Below are 18159 nucleotides of genomic sequence, written 5' to 3' on the forward strand. Positions count from 1 at the left end.
GTTATCTCATCTTTAATGCTGAACTAACACTTGGTGGCACGGTGGCACAGTGGTTAGCACTGCTGCCTCACAATATCAGGGATCTGGCTTTGATTCCCGGCTTGGGTCAGTTTATGCAGAATCTGCACATTCTCCCCATGTCTGTGTGGGTTTCCTCCGGGTGATCCAGTTTCCTCTCTAACAGTCTAAAACACATGCTAGTGAGATGGATTGGCCATGCTAAATTCTCCCTCAGTGTACCTAAACAGGCGCTGGAGTGTGGCGACGAGAGGATTTTCACAGCAACTTCATTGAAGTGTTAATGTGAGCTTACTTGTGACACTAATAAATAAACTTTAATTATTTTGGTAACATTTTATTTGACCTTTATATACAGCTGATTACACTGCTTACAGGTTTGTTTAGCTTATTCCATAGTGGTTTGCTGCAGTCTTGTTCTATGGGAGTAGCATTGTCTTTCCAAACCAGCCAATGTGTTAGCACCAAATATAAGTGATGATCACTAGTCTGGTGACTCCAAACTGCTCGTACTCACAATGTAGCCATCTGCCAAGCTGGCACATTTATTGCAGCTCCCTCAGGAAGGTAAGTGCTCCCCCATGCGGACCAGGCGCTCATCAAACAGGAAATTACAAAACACTGACCCCCTCCCCTGCCCAACCTAGCATTCAGTGTCGAGGTGTTCTGAGATCGAGCACTCCCATGAACTCTGACACGCTCCACTTTAGGCCCACTGAGAACAAGACTACAGGCAAGTTAACCTTTGAACCAAACCCGTTCCTGCGATCATCAGAACACCAGGGCCTTGAGAATAATCCTTCCTTCTCGTGTCCCTTGCACTGAATATGGGCCCCTCCCCCTGCTATAACGCAGGGGTTTTAATCCCAGGACTCACTACGTTATCTAACTCAGGGTGGCCAGACCAGCGTAGTAGGCCACAGGACTGAACCTGTGCCTCACTGTGATTCAGCGCCTCCGATCCCAGATCCTAAACTATTGCAGTGGTTAGTTCAGTTCAGTTACAAAGCAAAGCTGTCTTCGACTCTCCCCGAGGAAACAGGATTGACTTCTCTGGTCACGCCCAGCGTGCGACGTGCTTCTCACCTGGAAGGAGAAAGGATCACCAGATTACATTCATTGCCTGTTCAATCCATTTCCTTTCCGCTTCACGTAAGTCTAATCACGACCAACAGGCCACATGTCCTTCTGTCTGAGGTAGAGTGGGTGCCACAGACACTGGAGGGGGCAGTTGCAGTCTCGGTTCAAAGTCTCGATGGTTGCTGGAATCATAGATTCCCCACAGCGCAGAAGAGGCCATTTAGCCCACTGGGCCTGCACCAATTCTGCAAAAGAGTATCTTACTTAGGCCCTCTCCACTGCCTTATCCCCACAACCCCACACATTTACCATGGCTAATCATCCCCTAACATATGGGCAGCACGGTGGCACAGTGGTTAGCACTGCTGCCTCACAATGCCAGGGGCCTGGGTTCGATTCCCAGAGTCACTGTCTGTGTGGAGTCTGCACATTCTCCCCATATCTGCATGGGTTTCCTCTGGACACTCCTGTTTCCTCCCACAGTCTGAAAGACGTGCATTGACCCGAACAGGCACTGGAGTGTGCTGACTAGGGGAGTTTCACAGTAACTTCATTGCAGTGTTAATGCAAACCTTACTTGTGACTAAGAAATAAACTTTAAAATTTAAACATCTTGGGACACCAAGGGTCGATTTAGCATGGCCAATTCACCAAACCTGCTACAGTACAGAACCTGCACATCTTTGGACTGTGGGAGGAAGCCAGAGCACCCGGTGGAAATCCACGCAGATACAGGGAGAACGTGCAGACTCCAAACAAGCAGTCACCCAAGACTGGAAATGAACCCGGGTCCCTGGCGCTGTGAGGCAGCAGTGCTAACCACTGTGCCACCGTGCCACACCGACAGTGTTCCAAAAGCACGGACGCTGGGATGTCAGGCTGGATTATAGATCCGTGGAGCTGAGTCCACGAAAAGGTCAGCCATGATCTCATTGCGATGTTGGCGTTGGACTGGGGTGGGCACAGTAAAAAGTCTCACGCCATCAGATAAAGTCCTGTTGGACTTTAAACCTGGTGTTGTGAGACTTCTTACTATGATCTTACTGAGTACAGGAGCAGGCTCGAGGGGCTGAATGGCCTACTCCTGCACCTGGTTCTTATGTTCCAGTCACCAGAGTGGGACTCAAACTCATTGACTGAGAGATGAGATTGCTACCCATTCAGCCCTGGCTGAAACTGAGCTAGTGACACGTCTCAGTAAGTAAATGAGTGCGGAATATCATCATGCCAACACTGACATTACTGAGGCACTTCAGGGCAAACGATACAATCGTAGGATCCCTGCAGTGCAGAAGGAGGCCATTTGGCCCATCGAGTCTGCACCGACAATAATCCCATCCTATCCCCATTACCCCATGCATTTACCCAAACTGTCCCCCTGACACTAAGGGGCAATTTAGCAAGGCACATCAACCTAATCCGCACACCTTTAGATTGCGAGTGGAAACTAGAGCACCCGGAGGAAACCCAAGCACACACAGGGAGAACATGCAAACTCCACACAGACAGTAACCCAAGCCGAGAATCGAACCTGGGTCCCTGGGCACTGTGAGGCAGCAATGCTAACCATTGTGCCACCGTGCTGCCCAATATTTGGAGGAAACTACACAATGGATGCTGGACATGGCTTTGAACAGGAGGGGGCAAGACGAGGTGCCTTCAGTGTGCTGCCTATCCCTCCACCAGCCAATTCTCAGTTTACCGCACTAGTACATGGCCCACTTCAGTAGAAAGAGGTGGCACTCACTGAACTGGCAGATGTATCTGTTCCGAGTCTTGCAGCGTTGGTCATTCCAATTGAAGGCACTCGAGAGTTGGAGCTCAACACAATTTCCAAAACTGTTAAACACAAAAGACAGTCCTGTGAGTGTGCTGTGAAATGCACCGAGCACACGCCCCCATCCCATTTCTGTTAAGACTATAATGTCCACTGTTCCACCAATACCGGAGGGTTCACTCTCACAGGGATAGGGGGATATTTCCCATGGTCTGCTCGTTAATGCTCCGTGTCAATGTTACACAGCAATGTCCTTCCACTATCACAGTTCTTCATTCACAATCCTTGAATTATTGGTGTGAAGAGGGAGAGTATCTGGCCCGTGCTAGTGAGGCTATCTCCCTGACTTACCCTTGGTTATCCGGCTGCCCAAAGGCAAAGCTGGAAAAAGTGGGAAGCTCCCCAGAGTCCCAACGGAAAGAATCCCTCGATGTTTTATACGTCAAACCTAGAAGCAGAAATAAAGAGCCAATTAACTTCAAACAAAAGGATCAAAAACTGCACTATCTAACTCCATCAGTAAACATTCACCGTGTTACTGACTATATCTCTACTGATGTTAATCCAGCTCCCTCACACTGTCACTCAGTAACCCCTCTCTCCCAGCACCCTGTGTTACTGACTGTATCTCTACTGATGTTAATCCAGTTCCCTCACACTGTCACTCAGTAACCCCTCTCCCCCAGCACCCTGTGTTACTGACTGTATCTCTACTGATGTTAATCCAGCTCCCTCACACTGTCACTCAGTAACCCCTCTCCCCCAGCACCCTGTGTTACTGACTGTATCTCTACTGATGTTAATCCAGTTCCCTCACACTGTCACTCAGTAACCCCTCTCTCCCAGCACCCTGTGCTACTGACTGTATCTCTACTGATGTTAATCCAGCTCCCTCACACTGTCACTCAGTAACCCCTCTCTCCCAGCACCCTGTGTTACTGACTGTATCTGTAGTGATGTTAACCCAGTTCCCTCACACTGTCACTCAGTAACCCCTCTCTCCCAGCACCCTGTGCTACTGACTGTATCTCTACTGATGTTAATCCAGCTCCCTCACACTGTCACTCAGTAACCCCTCTCCCCCCAGCACCCTGTGTTACTGACTGTATCTCTACTGATGTTAATCCAGCTCCCTCACACTGTCAGTCAGTAACCCCTCTCCCCCAGCACCCTGTGTTACTGACTGTATCTCTACTGATGCTGACCATAGAAATGTCCATTGACCTTGACGGGATTTTCCGGTTTTGGTGTGATTGCATCCAGAAAAAACTGCCCAAAATTTCTAGGGGCAATAAGTGACGTGAATAAACTCACCAATCCAGAAGTTACGTGTTTCGAAGTCTGGGTCTGTGACCTCATTTGTATTCTCTAACTGAGTGAGATAAAAGGCCAGAATATCTTGCACCTTCTGGTTTTTAACTTGTGCCAAAATCCCACCTCGTTCCTGAAAAGTGAGAACAGGGATGGATTTAGCTGTAAGTTTATCAGAAGAAGACATTTGTGCCATATTTTACCATCAGGCACCCCACTTGATGTAGAACAGGTTAGGTAGAGAATCAATCTCACAGAATCACAAAATAACTCATCGGAACACAAAATAATGTAATCTTCAAATCATTCATGTGCAGTAGGAGGTTACACAGCCATTGAGTCTGTGTCTGCATTGCACTGTCCAAGAAACATTCCCAGGACAAGTTAGACGCAGAATAAAGCTCCCTCTACTCTGTGCTCATCAAACACTCCCAGAACATATACAGCAAGGGGTTAGATACAGTGTTGGGGCTTGATCTACACTGTCTCCATCAAACACTCCCAGAACAGGTTCGATACAGAGTAAAGGTCCGTTTACACTGTCCCCATCAAACACTCCCAGAACATATACAGCAAGGGGTTAGATACTGTGTTGGGGCTTGCTCTACACTGTCTCCATCAAACATTCTCAGAACAAGCTTGATCAGAGTAAAGGTCCCTCTACACTGTCCCCCATTGTAAGAAGTCTCACAACACCAGGTCAAAGTCCAACAGGTTTATTTGGTAGCAAACACCACTAGCTTTCAGGGCTTTGCCCCTTCATCAGGTGAATGGGAAGTGGGGAGAACTCCCCACTCACCTGACAAAGGACAAAGCCCCGAAAAGTAATGGCGTTTGCTACCAAATAAACCTGTTGGAACTTTAACCTGGTGTTGTGAGACTTCTTACTGTGTTTAGCCCAGTCCAACGCCGGCATCTCCACATCATGACTCCCATCAAGCATACCCAGGGCATGTATAGCAAGGGGTTAGATACAGAGTAAAGCTCCCTCTACACTGTCCCCATCAAACACTCCCAGGACAGGTACAGCACGGGGTTAGATACAGAGTAAAGCTCCCTCTACACTGTCCCCATCAAACACTCCCAGGACAGGTACAGCATGGGGTTAGATACAGAGTAAAGCTCCCTGTACACTGTCCCCCATCAAACACTCCCGAACAGGTACAGCACAGGGTTAGATACAGAGTAAAGCTCCCTCTACACTGTCCCCCATCAAACACTCCCAGGGACAGGTACCGCACAGGGTTAGATACAGAGTAAAGCTCCCTCTACACTGTCCCCATCAAACACTCCCAGGACAGGTACAGCACAGGGTTAGATACAGAGTGAAGCTCCCTCTACATTGTCCCCATCAAATACTCTTGTGTCCCATCACAAGGGTAGATGAGAGAAGCAGTGAGGGGTGGCGTGTCTGATTTGTTTTTCTATTACCTGACACTTGTTCTTTGCTCCATAGTATGTGTTTGCTTCTGGAGAGACCATAAAACAATCCCCATCAATCCGGATATCACAGGTATGGAATGGAAACTCCATCTTTTCTGGGAAGGGAAAGGCATGCAGGAATTAGGAACTAAAAGGAAAATTTTACAGGGCAACTGGGAAAGGGCAGGCCTAATTTGAATAATTCTTTCAAACGGTTGGCACAGGCACGATCATATATCCCAAAGAATCATAAATCCCTACAATTCAAAAAGAGACCGTTCGGCCCATTGAGTCTGCACCAACAACAACCCATGCCCTAACCCTGTGACTTCATGTGCCGTGCCCAAGGTCAACAGATCTTTGACTAACCGTCAAATTTTCCATCCTGCCTGTGGCAGTGCTTCCCGCAATGGGCGGGACTGGAAAATTCCAGCCCCTAATTTCTAAATCCAACCTTAGCCCCTACTCCTAAGTCCCCATCCTTTTTCCCATGCCTAACCCCTAATCCTAACCCCCACTCCTAACCCCCACTCCTTACTTTGAACCCAATGCTATTTACTTTAGCGGTCTTCTGCCTCATGAGATGAGGGTGATGGACAGAGCAGAGAAGGCTGAGGGGTGACCCGATTGAGGTGGACAAAATTATGGGGGATTAGAGAGGGTAGATAGGAAGGAACTTTCCCACTTTGTCAAGGGGTCAGTAACTGGGGTGGGGGGGCGGGGGGCAAAGGTTTAAGACAAAGGGCGGGAGATTTAGAGGGGATTTGAGGAAAAACTTGTTCACTCAAAGGATGTTGGGAATCTGGAACTCACTGTCTGGAAGGATGGTAGAGGCACAAAACATTTAGATGAGCTCTTGAAACACCTCAGTGAACAAGGTTACGGACCAAGTGCTGGAAAATGGGATTAGAACAGATAGATGCTGGATGGCCAGCACAGACACAATGGGCCGAAGGACCACTTTTCGTGTTGTCAAACTGTGTGGCCAGAATGTTACCACTGGCAGGATTTTCCCATCCTGCTACAGTGAACAGAGGTTGGTAGGTTGTCAAATTCTCCAACCTCGGTGCAGCCGGAGTGTGGTGTGAACGGCCGGGAAGATCGCGCCCGATGACTCGGGTGGAATTTTACTGCCTCGCCCAAATTGTAGTGGGCGGGACTTGGACCTTGGTTGGGATTTTCCAGTCTTGGGGACAGCGCGAATGGAAAATCGAGCCCTCTGTGTTATACATTACCTGGCATGACAGAACTCTGAAACACTTACTACAGGTGAAGGCAGTCGGCTGAGAAGGTGCAAGAGCTTTTCAAATCTCTTCATCTCTTCCAGTTACCTTCCAACCAGTCAGCCTCCAGTGAGCATTGGCTATCGCTGGTTATCCCTGAGATATGTGTGTCAATGTCCACCAACTTTATGTCTCATTCGCTCACAGGTGAGATTTTCCAGCCTCCCGGCCCTGTGTTTCCGGCTGGCGAGAGCTGGCGCATTGTTTACTAGCGGTGGGAATCTCCGGTCCCACCATAATCAACAGGAATTCCCATTGACGTCATATCACGCAGGAAGGAAACCCCGTGGACGGGATGCGCTGCCGGCGACGGGAGCAGAGAATCCCGCCAGTGTGAACGTCCGGAGAATTCCGGCTGTTGCCCTTGTTGTGGAGATATGGACACTCTGCAGCTCATGACCCAGTGACCAGTTCACCATACTGGGAATCTGGAACTCACTGTCTGGAAGGGTGCTAGAGGCACTGAACATTTAGATGAGCTCTTGAAACACAACAGCATACAAGGTTACGGACCAAGCGCTGGAAAATGGGATTGGCATAGATAGGTGTTTGATGGCTAGCACAGACAGGATGGGCCGAAGGACAATCAGGTCACCCCTCAGTCCTTGGGTATGTGGCCCTCATCCATCTAATGAACGTGTTGAGGGTTAACCCAAATAATGCACGGTGAGTACTCAAATCTTTCAAGATTTTAATTACTTGTGCACAAATGAGAACACAATACAGTGCAAAGCATTGCAGGGTGTTCCATTGATTCTTCTAGAAAACACAATAGTTATAGTTCGCCGTATCTTGCTTTTTGGAATTTTGTTATTGAAAAGGGTTTTAGTTTCATCTTGTGGCCAAGACCAAAAACACGGTGCTTATGGAACTAACCCAAGGTTTAGTCGCTTATCCTGAGTACGTAAGCATTGGCCTTACTAAAGGCCTTGTTTGGCTAATAATCACTTTCCATCACTTAACAGAGTTGTTTTTGACAATTATGGAACAATTGTTGTAACCTTGCTTCCACAAATGTGGCTGAGCCATTGCGGACATTGTAATGAAAGTATGCAGATGGAATTGGCACTCTCTGGAATCCCTCAGTCGATAACCTTGACCTGCTAAGAGACCTGCTAAGGTTACAACAATTGTTCCATAATTGCCAAAAACAACTCTGTTAAGTAATGGAAAATGTCCTCACCTTAATACTAACTCTGACCCCAAAGTCTAATCTCAATACCCAATCTTCATGTCTAACCACATGTCTAATCTGTTAACTCTGAACATAATTTAAATTCTAACCTTTCAGCTTAACTGAAATCCTTAATCCTAGTTTTGGGAAGTTGCAATGTGATAAAGGTGAACCCAGCTGTGAAGACTTGTCGACCGACATGTGTTTTGTTACCCTTAGTAACTATCACCCTGGGCCACAATGTGAACCTGTTGCCACTCTCTTTCAAGGCATTATTCCTTTCCCAGAGTTACAAAGCCAATGCGCAGAGGATGAGCCCTTAACCCATCTCCTTCCTTGCTCCAAAACCCAATTCCAATTCAATTTGGATCCAACTCACGTACTGGTATTTTACCATCTCGCACGCCTGTAGCTCATAAGATCCTGATCAAGGCCAAAAGGGAATGCTGTTTTGCAAGCCTCACCCGCACTGATTCTGGGGTGGGCAAGGTGGTAAAATTCTGACCATGGTCTCCACAGGAGAGACATATAAGATTCAAGCTGACAAGAAAAGGCATTGCACTCCGTCTTGGACTGGATCTGACACTCGATCTTAGCCAAAGGAATCATAGAATCTCTACAGTGTAGAAGGAGGCCATTTGGCCCATTGAGCCTGCATCGATAACAATCCTATCCAGGCCCTATCCTGTAACCCCACATATCAACCCTGCTAATCACCCTGACACCATGGGACAATTTAGCATGGCCAATCAATCTTGACTGCATATCTTTGGACTGCGAGAGAAACCGGAGCACCCGGAGGAAACTCACACACACATGGGGAGAATGTGCAAACTCCGCACAGGCAGTGACCTGAGGCCAGAATTGAACCTGGGTCCCTAATGTTGTGAGGCAACAGCGTTAACTCCTGTGCCACTGTACCGCTCGAAAGATTGGGAAACTTTATAAAATTCTCTTCTGAATTGCCTTGAGAAAGGAAATACTGACACTGGAGGGGGTGCAGAGGAGATTCATTAGGTTGATATCGGAGTTAAGGGGTGTTGGCTTATGAGAAGAGACTGAGTCAACTGGGACTATACTCATTCAAATTCAGAAGAATGAGGGGAGATCTGATAGAAACATATAAGATTATGAAGGGAATACATAAGATAGAAGCAGGGAAGTTGCTTCCACTGGTGGGTGAAACTAGAGCCAGGGGGCATGGCCTCAAAATAAGGGGAAGAAGATTTAAGATTGAGTTGAGGAGGAACTTCTTCACCCAAAGGGTTGTGAATCTGTGGAATTCCCTGCCCAGTGAAGCAGTTGAGGCTACCTCATTGAATGTTTTTAGATAAATGTTTGAACAGTAAAGGAATTAAGGCTTACGGTGAGCGGGCGGGTAAGTGGAGCTGAGTCCATGAAAAGATCAGCCATGATCTTATTGAATAGCGGGGCAGGCTCGAGGGGCCGGATGGCCTACTCCTGCTCCTGGTTCTGATGTTCTTATGACTGGGGAAGTTTCCTTACTTTGGAATGAAATGTCCCCACAATGGAGGCATACTAGATCTAAGCAGAGAACAACAGACATTACACCTCACCACAGCCGTCATCCAACGCTTGATTTTAGATAATCACCTCCACAGACAGCACCTCCAAACCCCACATCACACACGCAGGAGCATTCTTCTTCCCTGTACTTGCCGTGAATGCACTGCATACTGCACCTGACTGGGAGAGGAAAGAAGGTTCGTCACAATAAGAGACCGTGCAAGACATCTCAATGGACCACAGCAACCGAGATATTGTCCACTGGATTCCAACAGACCAAACTCCTCCCCATTCAATCTTATTATTCAAAACCCGAATCAGTAAACTACTCATCCACGTTATGGCTCACCAAGTACAGCTCATTCCTCAAAGTCCAAAGGCTATAGTTTCAATACCCATACCAGAAAGAGGAGAAAAAACACAATGGGGTGCAAGCTTACCAAAAAAATTCTAAGTGCTGAATAAGCCTGAAAACAGGAGATATTACACCCAATTTTTAAGTAAGCTCCCAGACATAATCTTATGGCACCTAGTAAAAATAAAGAAGGCAAAGTGTGTTTCTCGCCAGGAGGGAGAGTGGATGAAATATATTCACATTGGGAAGCTGGCTGAAGACTGCTAGAGTGCGCAATTGTACATGCACCCTAATCTCCCAGTGCACTGAGTGTTCATACAATGCATAGGGAGATTGTCACTCCGTCCGCCCGTCCCACACACACATTGCACTCTCCCCTATTACAGCCCTCACTCCACTTAGCCGGCATGATGAGCTGGAAAGATTACCTCCGAGATTTTGCTTGTGTTTACAGGACAAGTATTGCAACTCGGAGGTACTGCATTTTCAAATGAGTTATTAAACTGAGGCAATACCTGTCCTACCAGGTAGATATCCAAGTTTGCACAGCAGCAGTTGAGAAAGATCAAGGGATCCCTGCTGTCCTGGTCAATACTTATATCCCAACTACTTGGAAATATATCAGCCATTCCTTCGCAGTTGCTGAGTCAAAATCCTGGAATTCCCTCCCTCATGGCATTGTGGGTCAACTCATAGCACATGGACTGCAGTGATTCAAGAAGGCAGCTCGCCACCACCTTCTCAAGGGCAACTAGGGATGGGTAATAAATGCTGGCCAGCCAGCGATGCCCATGTCCCACAAGTCAATTAAAAAAATTACCAGATGTGGTTAATATTTCATTGCTGATGGACCTTACAAACTGCCCGCTGTGTTTGCTACATTACAGAAGTGATGACGCTCTGTAATTACTCAGTTGCCCTGTGCACTGGGATGTCCCGAGGTCGCGATAAACACAACTTTTCCTGTTACAACAGAGCAGGAAAAAACACTCGGAAGCCCCAAGGTCCAAGGGGGTGAATGGGTCCCACTTCCTGCTTCCTCGCGCGTACCTTGGCAGTATCTCCCAGTGAATCCTGGTAAACATTCACACCGACACAAGCTCAGGTTCAGCCGACCCCTGTTACTGCAGCTCATCCGACACGGGTTCCTGGGCACCTCTGGAAGAAAAGGTTTGAATTTACAAAGCATACAGCAGGATCCCACAAATAGAAACACCTAACACAAACAGATCATCTGTTTTAGCGAAACTGGCTCAGGGATAGCCAGGATGCTGGGAAAAGTCTCTGGCCCTTCTTCAACGTAATATCACGGGATCTCTTGCATCCACTTGGATAGCATGACAGACTCTTTGTTTACTGTCTCATTCAAAGAACAGCACTTCCAACAGTGCAGCACTCCCTCAGTGCTGAACTGGGATTGGGAGCCTGTTCAAGTTTCTAGAGTAGGCTTGAACACACAGGGGCCTGACTTAAAGGATTAGAGTGTTATCCATAGAACACTTACAGTGCAGAAGGAGGTCATTCGGCCCATCGAGGCCCACTAACAACTATCAGACCCAGGACCTCTCCTCATAACCCCAGGTATTTATCCTGCTGGACCCCCTGACACGAAAGAGCAATTTAGCACGGCCAATCCACCTAACCTGCACATCTTTGGACTGTGGGAGGAAACTGGAGCACCCAGAGGGAACCCACGCAGACACGGGGAGAATGTGTAAACTCCACAGATGCTGGTTGGGTGCATTGGTCGTGCTAAATTCTCTCTCAGTGTACCCGAACAGGCGCAGGAGTGTGGCGACAAGGGGATTTTCACAGTAACTTCATTGCAGTGTTAATGTAAGCCTACGTGTGACTAATAAATAAATTTTAGACCTCCAGGCCAGAATTGAACCGGGTCCTGGCGCAGTGGGGCATCAGCTCTAACTACTGTGCCACCGGGAACACTTTGTCTTAGATGTTGAGTTCTGAAGTTATAGTTCAATTAGCCACGAGGATACAGTGAACAAAACAGTTTGTATTGGCGACAGGTTTGGAACGAAAGCATTTATCCCAGACTGTGATTGTTAACACAGAGCCTCAGATAGTGAGATTTGTAACATCAGAGGGTTATTATGCAGACTCCTGGTGGTGTGGTACATGATGGAAAAATGGGTCAGGTGCAGCTACTCACCGCACAGTCCGCCATGGTGGTCCCAGGATTTAAAACAGCCTGACATCTGGGAGGTACAGAGGGAGCATGAAGGCCCTTCCTTGTAAGGAATGATTGTCCTTCCATTGATTTCCCAGTTTCCTCTGAAACACAAACAATGATGTGTGAGACATGACCCGATGGAGTTCAGACTGATGCACCAAGCTCAGCAATCTCACCAACTTTTACAGATGCACCATGGAAAGCATTCTTTCTGGTTGTATCACAGCTTGGTATGGGCTCCTGCTCTGCCCAAGACCGCAAAGAACTACAAAGGGTCGTGAATGTAGCCCAATCCATCCTGCAAACCAGCCTCCCATCCATTGACTCTGTCTACACTTCCCGCTGCTTCAGAAAAGCAGCCAACATAACCAAGGACCCCACGCACCATGGACATTCTCTCTTCCACTTTCATCCGTAGGGAAAAAGATACAAAAGTCTGAGGTCACGTACCAACCGACTCAAGAACAGCTTCTTCCCTGCTGCTGTCAAGCTTTTGAATGGACCTACCTCGCATTAAGTTGATCTTTCTCCACACCCTCGCTATGACTGGAAAGTTACATTCTACACTCTGTCCTTTCTTTCCCTATGTACAATATGGTTTGTCTGTATAGCGCGCAAGAAATAATACTTTTCTCTGTGTACTAATATATGTGACAATAATAAATCAAATTAAAAATCAAATCTAATACTCAATTGGAAACTGCGGCAATGCCTGGGGCTGCACTGGCAAAGAAGTGTCTCACTGGGCTTTTCTATATGGTGATTACACAAGTTCCATTACAGCAAACAGGACTAATGCTACTGGTGAGCAGAGAAAATCAACCTGGCCCCGATCGCCAGAGGTGACAGGTGAATGGTTAGTGTACCAATGTAGTTCGTCTCAGTATGCAGAACTTCAATGTTACCCACTCTGTGTTGTGCTTGTGTTCAGTGCTCTCTTGAGATGCAATGTCAGGTATGAACTGAGAGGAATCCTCTTGGCAAAAGCCAATTTTGTGTCCTTATGATCTGGTACATCCACCTATCAGGCTTGGTAGGCTCATTCAATTGGGTAGTGTGCTGGTACGGGCTGGAAGGATTGAGCACATGTACCAACTTGGTCACACCACCGGGGGGCGGCATTTGTGATGAGGCTCCATCATCTTTTCTGATGAAGGATCATCCAGACTGGAAACGTTGGCTCTATGGGGCAGGTATCCCTATCAGGTCTGACCAAAGCCATCAGACCTCCCGAGATTTCCCAGCATTTACTGTTTATACGGCAGATTCCAGCATTTGCAGTATTTTGCCTTTTCATTCTTCTTTTCTAGATTCTGTGCTCAAGCATATTTGGAATGGCAACTGGATCTTTTTGTGGAGGGGTCAGGGGTCAGAGAGCTAACACTGGGCCACAGCTGACACATTTGGCATCTCACTTTTGAAAAGAAATCACTTTAAAAAGTGTACTGGGCAGCACGGTAGCACAATGTTTAGCACTGCTGCCTCACAGCGGCAGGGTCCCCAGGTTCGATTCCCGGCTTGGGCCACTGTCTGTGTGGAGTTTGCACATTCTCCCTGTGTCTGCATGGGTTTCCTCGGGGTGCTCCGGTTTCCTCGCACAGTCCAAAGATGTGGGGGTTAGGTGGATTGGCCATGCTAAATTGCCCCTTAGTGTCAGGGGACTAGCTAGGGTCAATGATCGAGATTATGGGGATGGGGTCTGAGTGGATTGTGCAGACTCAATGGGCTGAATGGCCTCTTCTGCACTGTAGGGATTTGATGATTCTTTCCAACAAAAAGGGAGAGCAGGAGCAACAAACTGTACATTGTTATAGTTTTCATTTAAATCCCTGAAATTTTTGTCTATTCATTTTAAAAGATTTGCGGGTGTTTGAGTGACAGAAAGCAATGATCCGATTGGATAATGAAGAATCCATTTTACTTTCCAGTCAGGCATGATGAGATTGGCATTTCAGCTAACCAATGGCAAATCTGGGCATGGAGACAGAAGGTCGTGTCAGTTTATTTTTATTCATTCACAGGACATGGCGTCACTAGCTGGCCAGCATTTAATTGCCCATCCTAGTTGCCCTTGGAAGACATAGAATCATAGAAACCCTACAGTACAGAAAGAGGCCATTCGGCCCATCGAGTCTGCACTGACCACAATTCCATCCAGGCTCTATCCCCATATCCCTACATATTTTACCCACTAATCCCTCTAACCTACACATCTCAGGACACTAAGGGCAATTTTTAGTATGGCCAATCAACCTAACCCATACATCTTTGGACAGTGGAAGGAAACTGGAGCGCCCAGAGGAAACCCACGCAGACACAAGGAGAATGTGCAAACTCCATACAGACAGTGACCCAAGCCAGGAATCGAACCCAGGTCCCTGGAGCTGTGAAGCAGCAGCGCTAACCACTGTGCTACTGTGCCGCCCTTTTTGAGAGTCAACCACATTGCTGTGGTTCTGGAGTCACATGTAGGCCAGACTAGGTAAGGATGGCAGATTTGCTTTCCTATTACGGAACCAGATGGGTTTTTCCAAAACTCAACAATGGTTTCATGGTCATCAGTAGATTCATAATTCCAGATATTTTTTGTTGAATTCAAATTCCACCACCTGCCTCCCCAAACTAGAGTTAACAACCATATCATCAACAATGTCTTACCCTGGGGAATAGGCACAGACGACCACCTCCGTCCACTCTCCATTCTGGAAACAAGTGTGCCTCCCACATCCAAGCTTGCTGGAGGTAGCCCAGACAAGCTGTAAAATAAACACAAAGACATCAGGACCCTTTCCATCTCCTCCTTTAACTTTCCTTTCACCTGCTGGACCCTAGATGGCCAGCTGTAGTTGGGATTGAGTGACCCTTGGGGGCAGGGCACCGGGCAAAAAAATGTGAGGCAGGGCAAAAGGCATAGAGTCAGGCAAAAGGCAGAACATTGGAAAGAGAATAACACAAGATAGAACTGAAAACAACTTACAATTTTCTATTTAATCGTGGAAGTGGAAAATTGCAAGCATGCACCTCCTAACGTAATACCCACAATTTTAATGTGTGTCTATTTATAGGGAGGTTTTATAGTAAAGAGTACAGGCAGGATGTTAGTTGTATATTGACTGTGTTTATGCAGGTGGTGGGCATTACCTGGGGATTCACTTGAGTCCCTATAAATATTGGGGTGGCACGATAGCACAGTCCTGGTGCTTCACAGCACCAGGGGCCCAAGTTTGTCTCCCGGCTTGGGTCACAGTCTGTGCAGAGTTTGCCCATTCTCCCCGTATCTGTGTGGGTTTCCTCCGGGTGCTCTGGTTTCCTCCCACAGTCCAAAGATGTGCGGGTTGGGTGATTGACCCGAATAAACGTTAGACTGTGGTGATTAGGGGAATTTCACGGTAACTTCATTGCAGTGTTAATGTAAGCTGTATTGTGACTAATAAATAAACTTCACTCTTTTACTTTCCTTTTTCAATTCAATTTGATTCAATTCAACTTTATTGTCATTGTATAATGTACAAATACAAATACCCAACGAAAATTAAGCTTGCAGGCTCCCCAGTTATAAGGAGAAAAGCAAATACAAATAGTAATTATAAAATAATGCCAGTAGTCATTCAGTGTACGCATGCATATGGCACAATGCTCAGTGCCTGGGAATATGTTAGAGGGTGAGTTCAGCTGGGTAACAGAGCTGGGGAAGACGCTGTTCCTAAGACTGGTCGTACAGGCTCAAATGCATCTGCAGCACCTTCCAGGTAGCACTTCCAGGTTTGGGGTGGGGGGATGGCGAAGGAGGGTGGGAATCAGTCTGTGGCTGGGATGGGTGCAATCTCTGGCGATGCTGAGAGATCTCCGCAGACAGCATTTGGGGTAAGTGTCCTGGATGGCTGGTGGCTGGGTGCCAATGATGTACTGGGCAGTTTTGACTACCCACTGCAGAGCTTACTGGTTAGAAATGGAGCCATACCACACCGTAATGCACCTCGACAAGATGCTGTCTATTGCACACCGGTAGAAGTTTGAGAGAAGCTGGGGAAGAACAGGTTGGCTCTCTTTAGCCTCTTCAGGAAGTATAGCATCACTGAACCTTCTTCACCAGGGAGGAGGAGTTGAGGGACCATGGTAATCCTCCGTGACATGGACGCACATTAAAATTGTAGGTGTTACGTTAGGAAGTGTACGCTTTCAATGTTACCTTCATAAATAAATAGAAAATTAAGAATATTTAAGAGTATTGAAAGGCAAAAGAATCTGGGTGTACAGGTACACAGGTCACTGGAATTGGCAACGCAGGTGGAGAAGGTAGTCAACAAGGCATACGACATACTTGCCTTCATTGGCCGGGGCACTGAGTTTAACAAATTGGCAAGTCATGTTGCAGCTTTATAGAAGTTTAGTCAGGTCGCACTTGGAATATAGTGTTCAATTCTGGTCGCCACACTACCAGAAGGATGTGGAGGCTTTGGAAAGGGTACAGAAAAGATTTACCAGGCTGTTGCCTGCTACGGAAGACATTAGCTATGAGGAGAAGTTGGAAAAACTTGCTTTGTTCTCACTGGAATGACAGAGGTTGAGGGGCGACCTGATAGAAGTCTACAAGACTATGGGGAGCATGGACAGAGTGGATGGTCAGGAACTTTTTCCCAGGGTGGAAGAGTCAAATACTAGGGGGCATAAGTTTAAGTTACGAGGGCAAGGTTTAAAGGAGATGTACAAGGCAAGTTTTTTTTTTACACAAAGCATGATGGGTACCTGGAACTCGTTGCCGGGGAGATAGCGGAAGCGGATACGGTAGTGACTTTTAAGGAGTGTCTTGACAAAAACATGAAAAGGATGAGAATAGAGGGATATGGTTCCTGGAAAGGTAGGGAGTTTTAGTTCAGACGGGCAACATGGTCGGTGCAGGCTTGGAGGGCCAAAGGGTCTGTTCCTGTGCTGTAATTTTCTTTGTTCTGTGTAAAAGTGTTTGTTGTTTTGAGTTCTACCTTTCACCAACTGGCTCTAGAGAACAGGACAAGATATAGCACAGGGCAGGACGAGGGTGAGTCATGAGGCCGGATAGGACAATGGACAGTACAGAACAGGACATAGTGGTACATCAGAGCAGAAACAGCACAGGACAAGCTTAAGGTGACATTGTGTTTACCAGGCAGTGTGAAAAGACACATAGGTTTCAAAAATTAGCTAATTAACATAAGATGGGCATTAGAGACGGGCAATCTTATACTCTGCTGTAAGATGAGATGCTTCGCTCAGTTCATGGGCACCAACCTGAGTATAATGGTGGCAGGAAGCGTTGTATTTGCACTGACCGGTGTGGTAGTGATAGTTCTGAGCTTCCCGGAACCACAGGTCAACGATATCAGAGAGGGACATCGTCCTGGCCAGCGAGGAGTGGTAATTCCAGCCGATCTCCTCCTCCTCTTCTCTCCGAGCCCAGTGGTCCTGGTGTTTCGTGTGGCAGCCTCTGGCCCTCAGCTGTGCCAGGCGGGCGAGCTTCTCACTCCATTCCTGCAGGGGGTGAGGGGGGTGGGGGAGGAACAACAGGCAAGGAGGGAGGAGAGAGCGTTTACAATGTTCAGTAAACTCACCTTCCAGACGAGACTGGGGACTGTTCTGGCCTGTCAGATAATCGCACTGAACTGCACAGTGTCAAAGGTCAGTAGGGTTCCGTCCTGTTGTCCTGGGCCAATAATTATCCCTCAACCAACATCACTGAAACGGATTCTCTGCTCATTATCACATTGCTGTTTGTGGGATCTTGCTGTGTGCAAATTGGCTCCCATGCTTCCTGAATTACAATATTAAGACATTCAAAGAACAAAGAAAAGTACAGCGCAGAAACAGGCCCTTCGGCCCTCCAAGCCTGCGCCGATCATGATGCCTGCCTAAACTAAAACCGTACGCACTTACGGAGTCCATATCCTTCCATTCCCATCCTATTTAGGTATTCACCTAATTGCTCCTTAAATGCCACTATCGTACCTGCTCCCAACACCTCCCCGGGCACCGCGTTCCAGACTTTCA

The 18159-nt window shown here is 47.2% G+C and overlaps 1 protein-coding gene across 1 annotated transcript in view; it reads right to left on the reverse strand.

Annotated features, from left to right (window-relative positions):
* Window positions 1-323: 323 nt before the first annotated feature.
* The window catches only part of LOC145352760 (C-type lectin domain family 18 member A-like), a 49556-nt gene continuing 31720 nt past the window's right edge, over window positions 324-18159 (reverse strand). Inside the window, exons 3-12 of the mRNA XM_080203037.1 lie at window positions 17404-17643; window positions 14797-14894; window positions 12118-12239; window positions 10998-11105; window positions 9680-9772; window positions 5618-5724; window positions 4190-4319; window positions 3227-3323; window positions 2846-2937; window positions 324-1104 (exon numbers count right to left, since the gene is read on the reverse strand). Coding sequence (XP_080059163.1) covers window positions 1076-1104; window positions 2846-2937; window positions 3227-3323; window positions 4190-4319; window positions 5618-5724; window positions 9680-9772; window positions 10998-11105; window positions 12118-12239; window positions 14797-14894; window positions 17404-17643 — 1116 coding nt within the window. The 3' untranslated portion in view covers window positions 324-1075. The remainder of the gene's footprint in view (window positions 1105-2845; window positions 2938-3226; window positions 3324-4189; window positions 4320-5617; window positions 5725-9679; window positions 9773-10997; window positions 11106-12117; window positions 12240-14796; window positions 14895-17403; window positions 17644-18159) is intronic.

The sequence above is a fragment of the Carcharhinus amblyrhynchos genome, chromosome 14, assembly GCF_965287045.1.
Source record: "Carcharhinus amblyrhynchos chromosome 14, sCarAmb.v2.hapA, whole genome shotgun sequence".
NCBI lineage: Eukaryota > Metazoa > Chordata > Chondrichthyes > Carcharhiniformes > Carcharhinidae > Carcharhinus > Carcharhinus amblyrhynchos.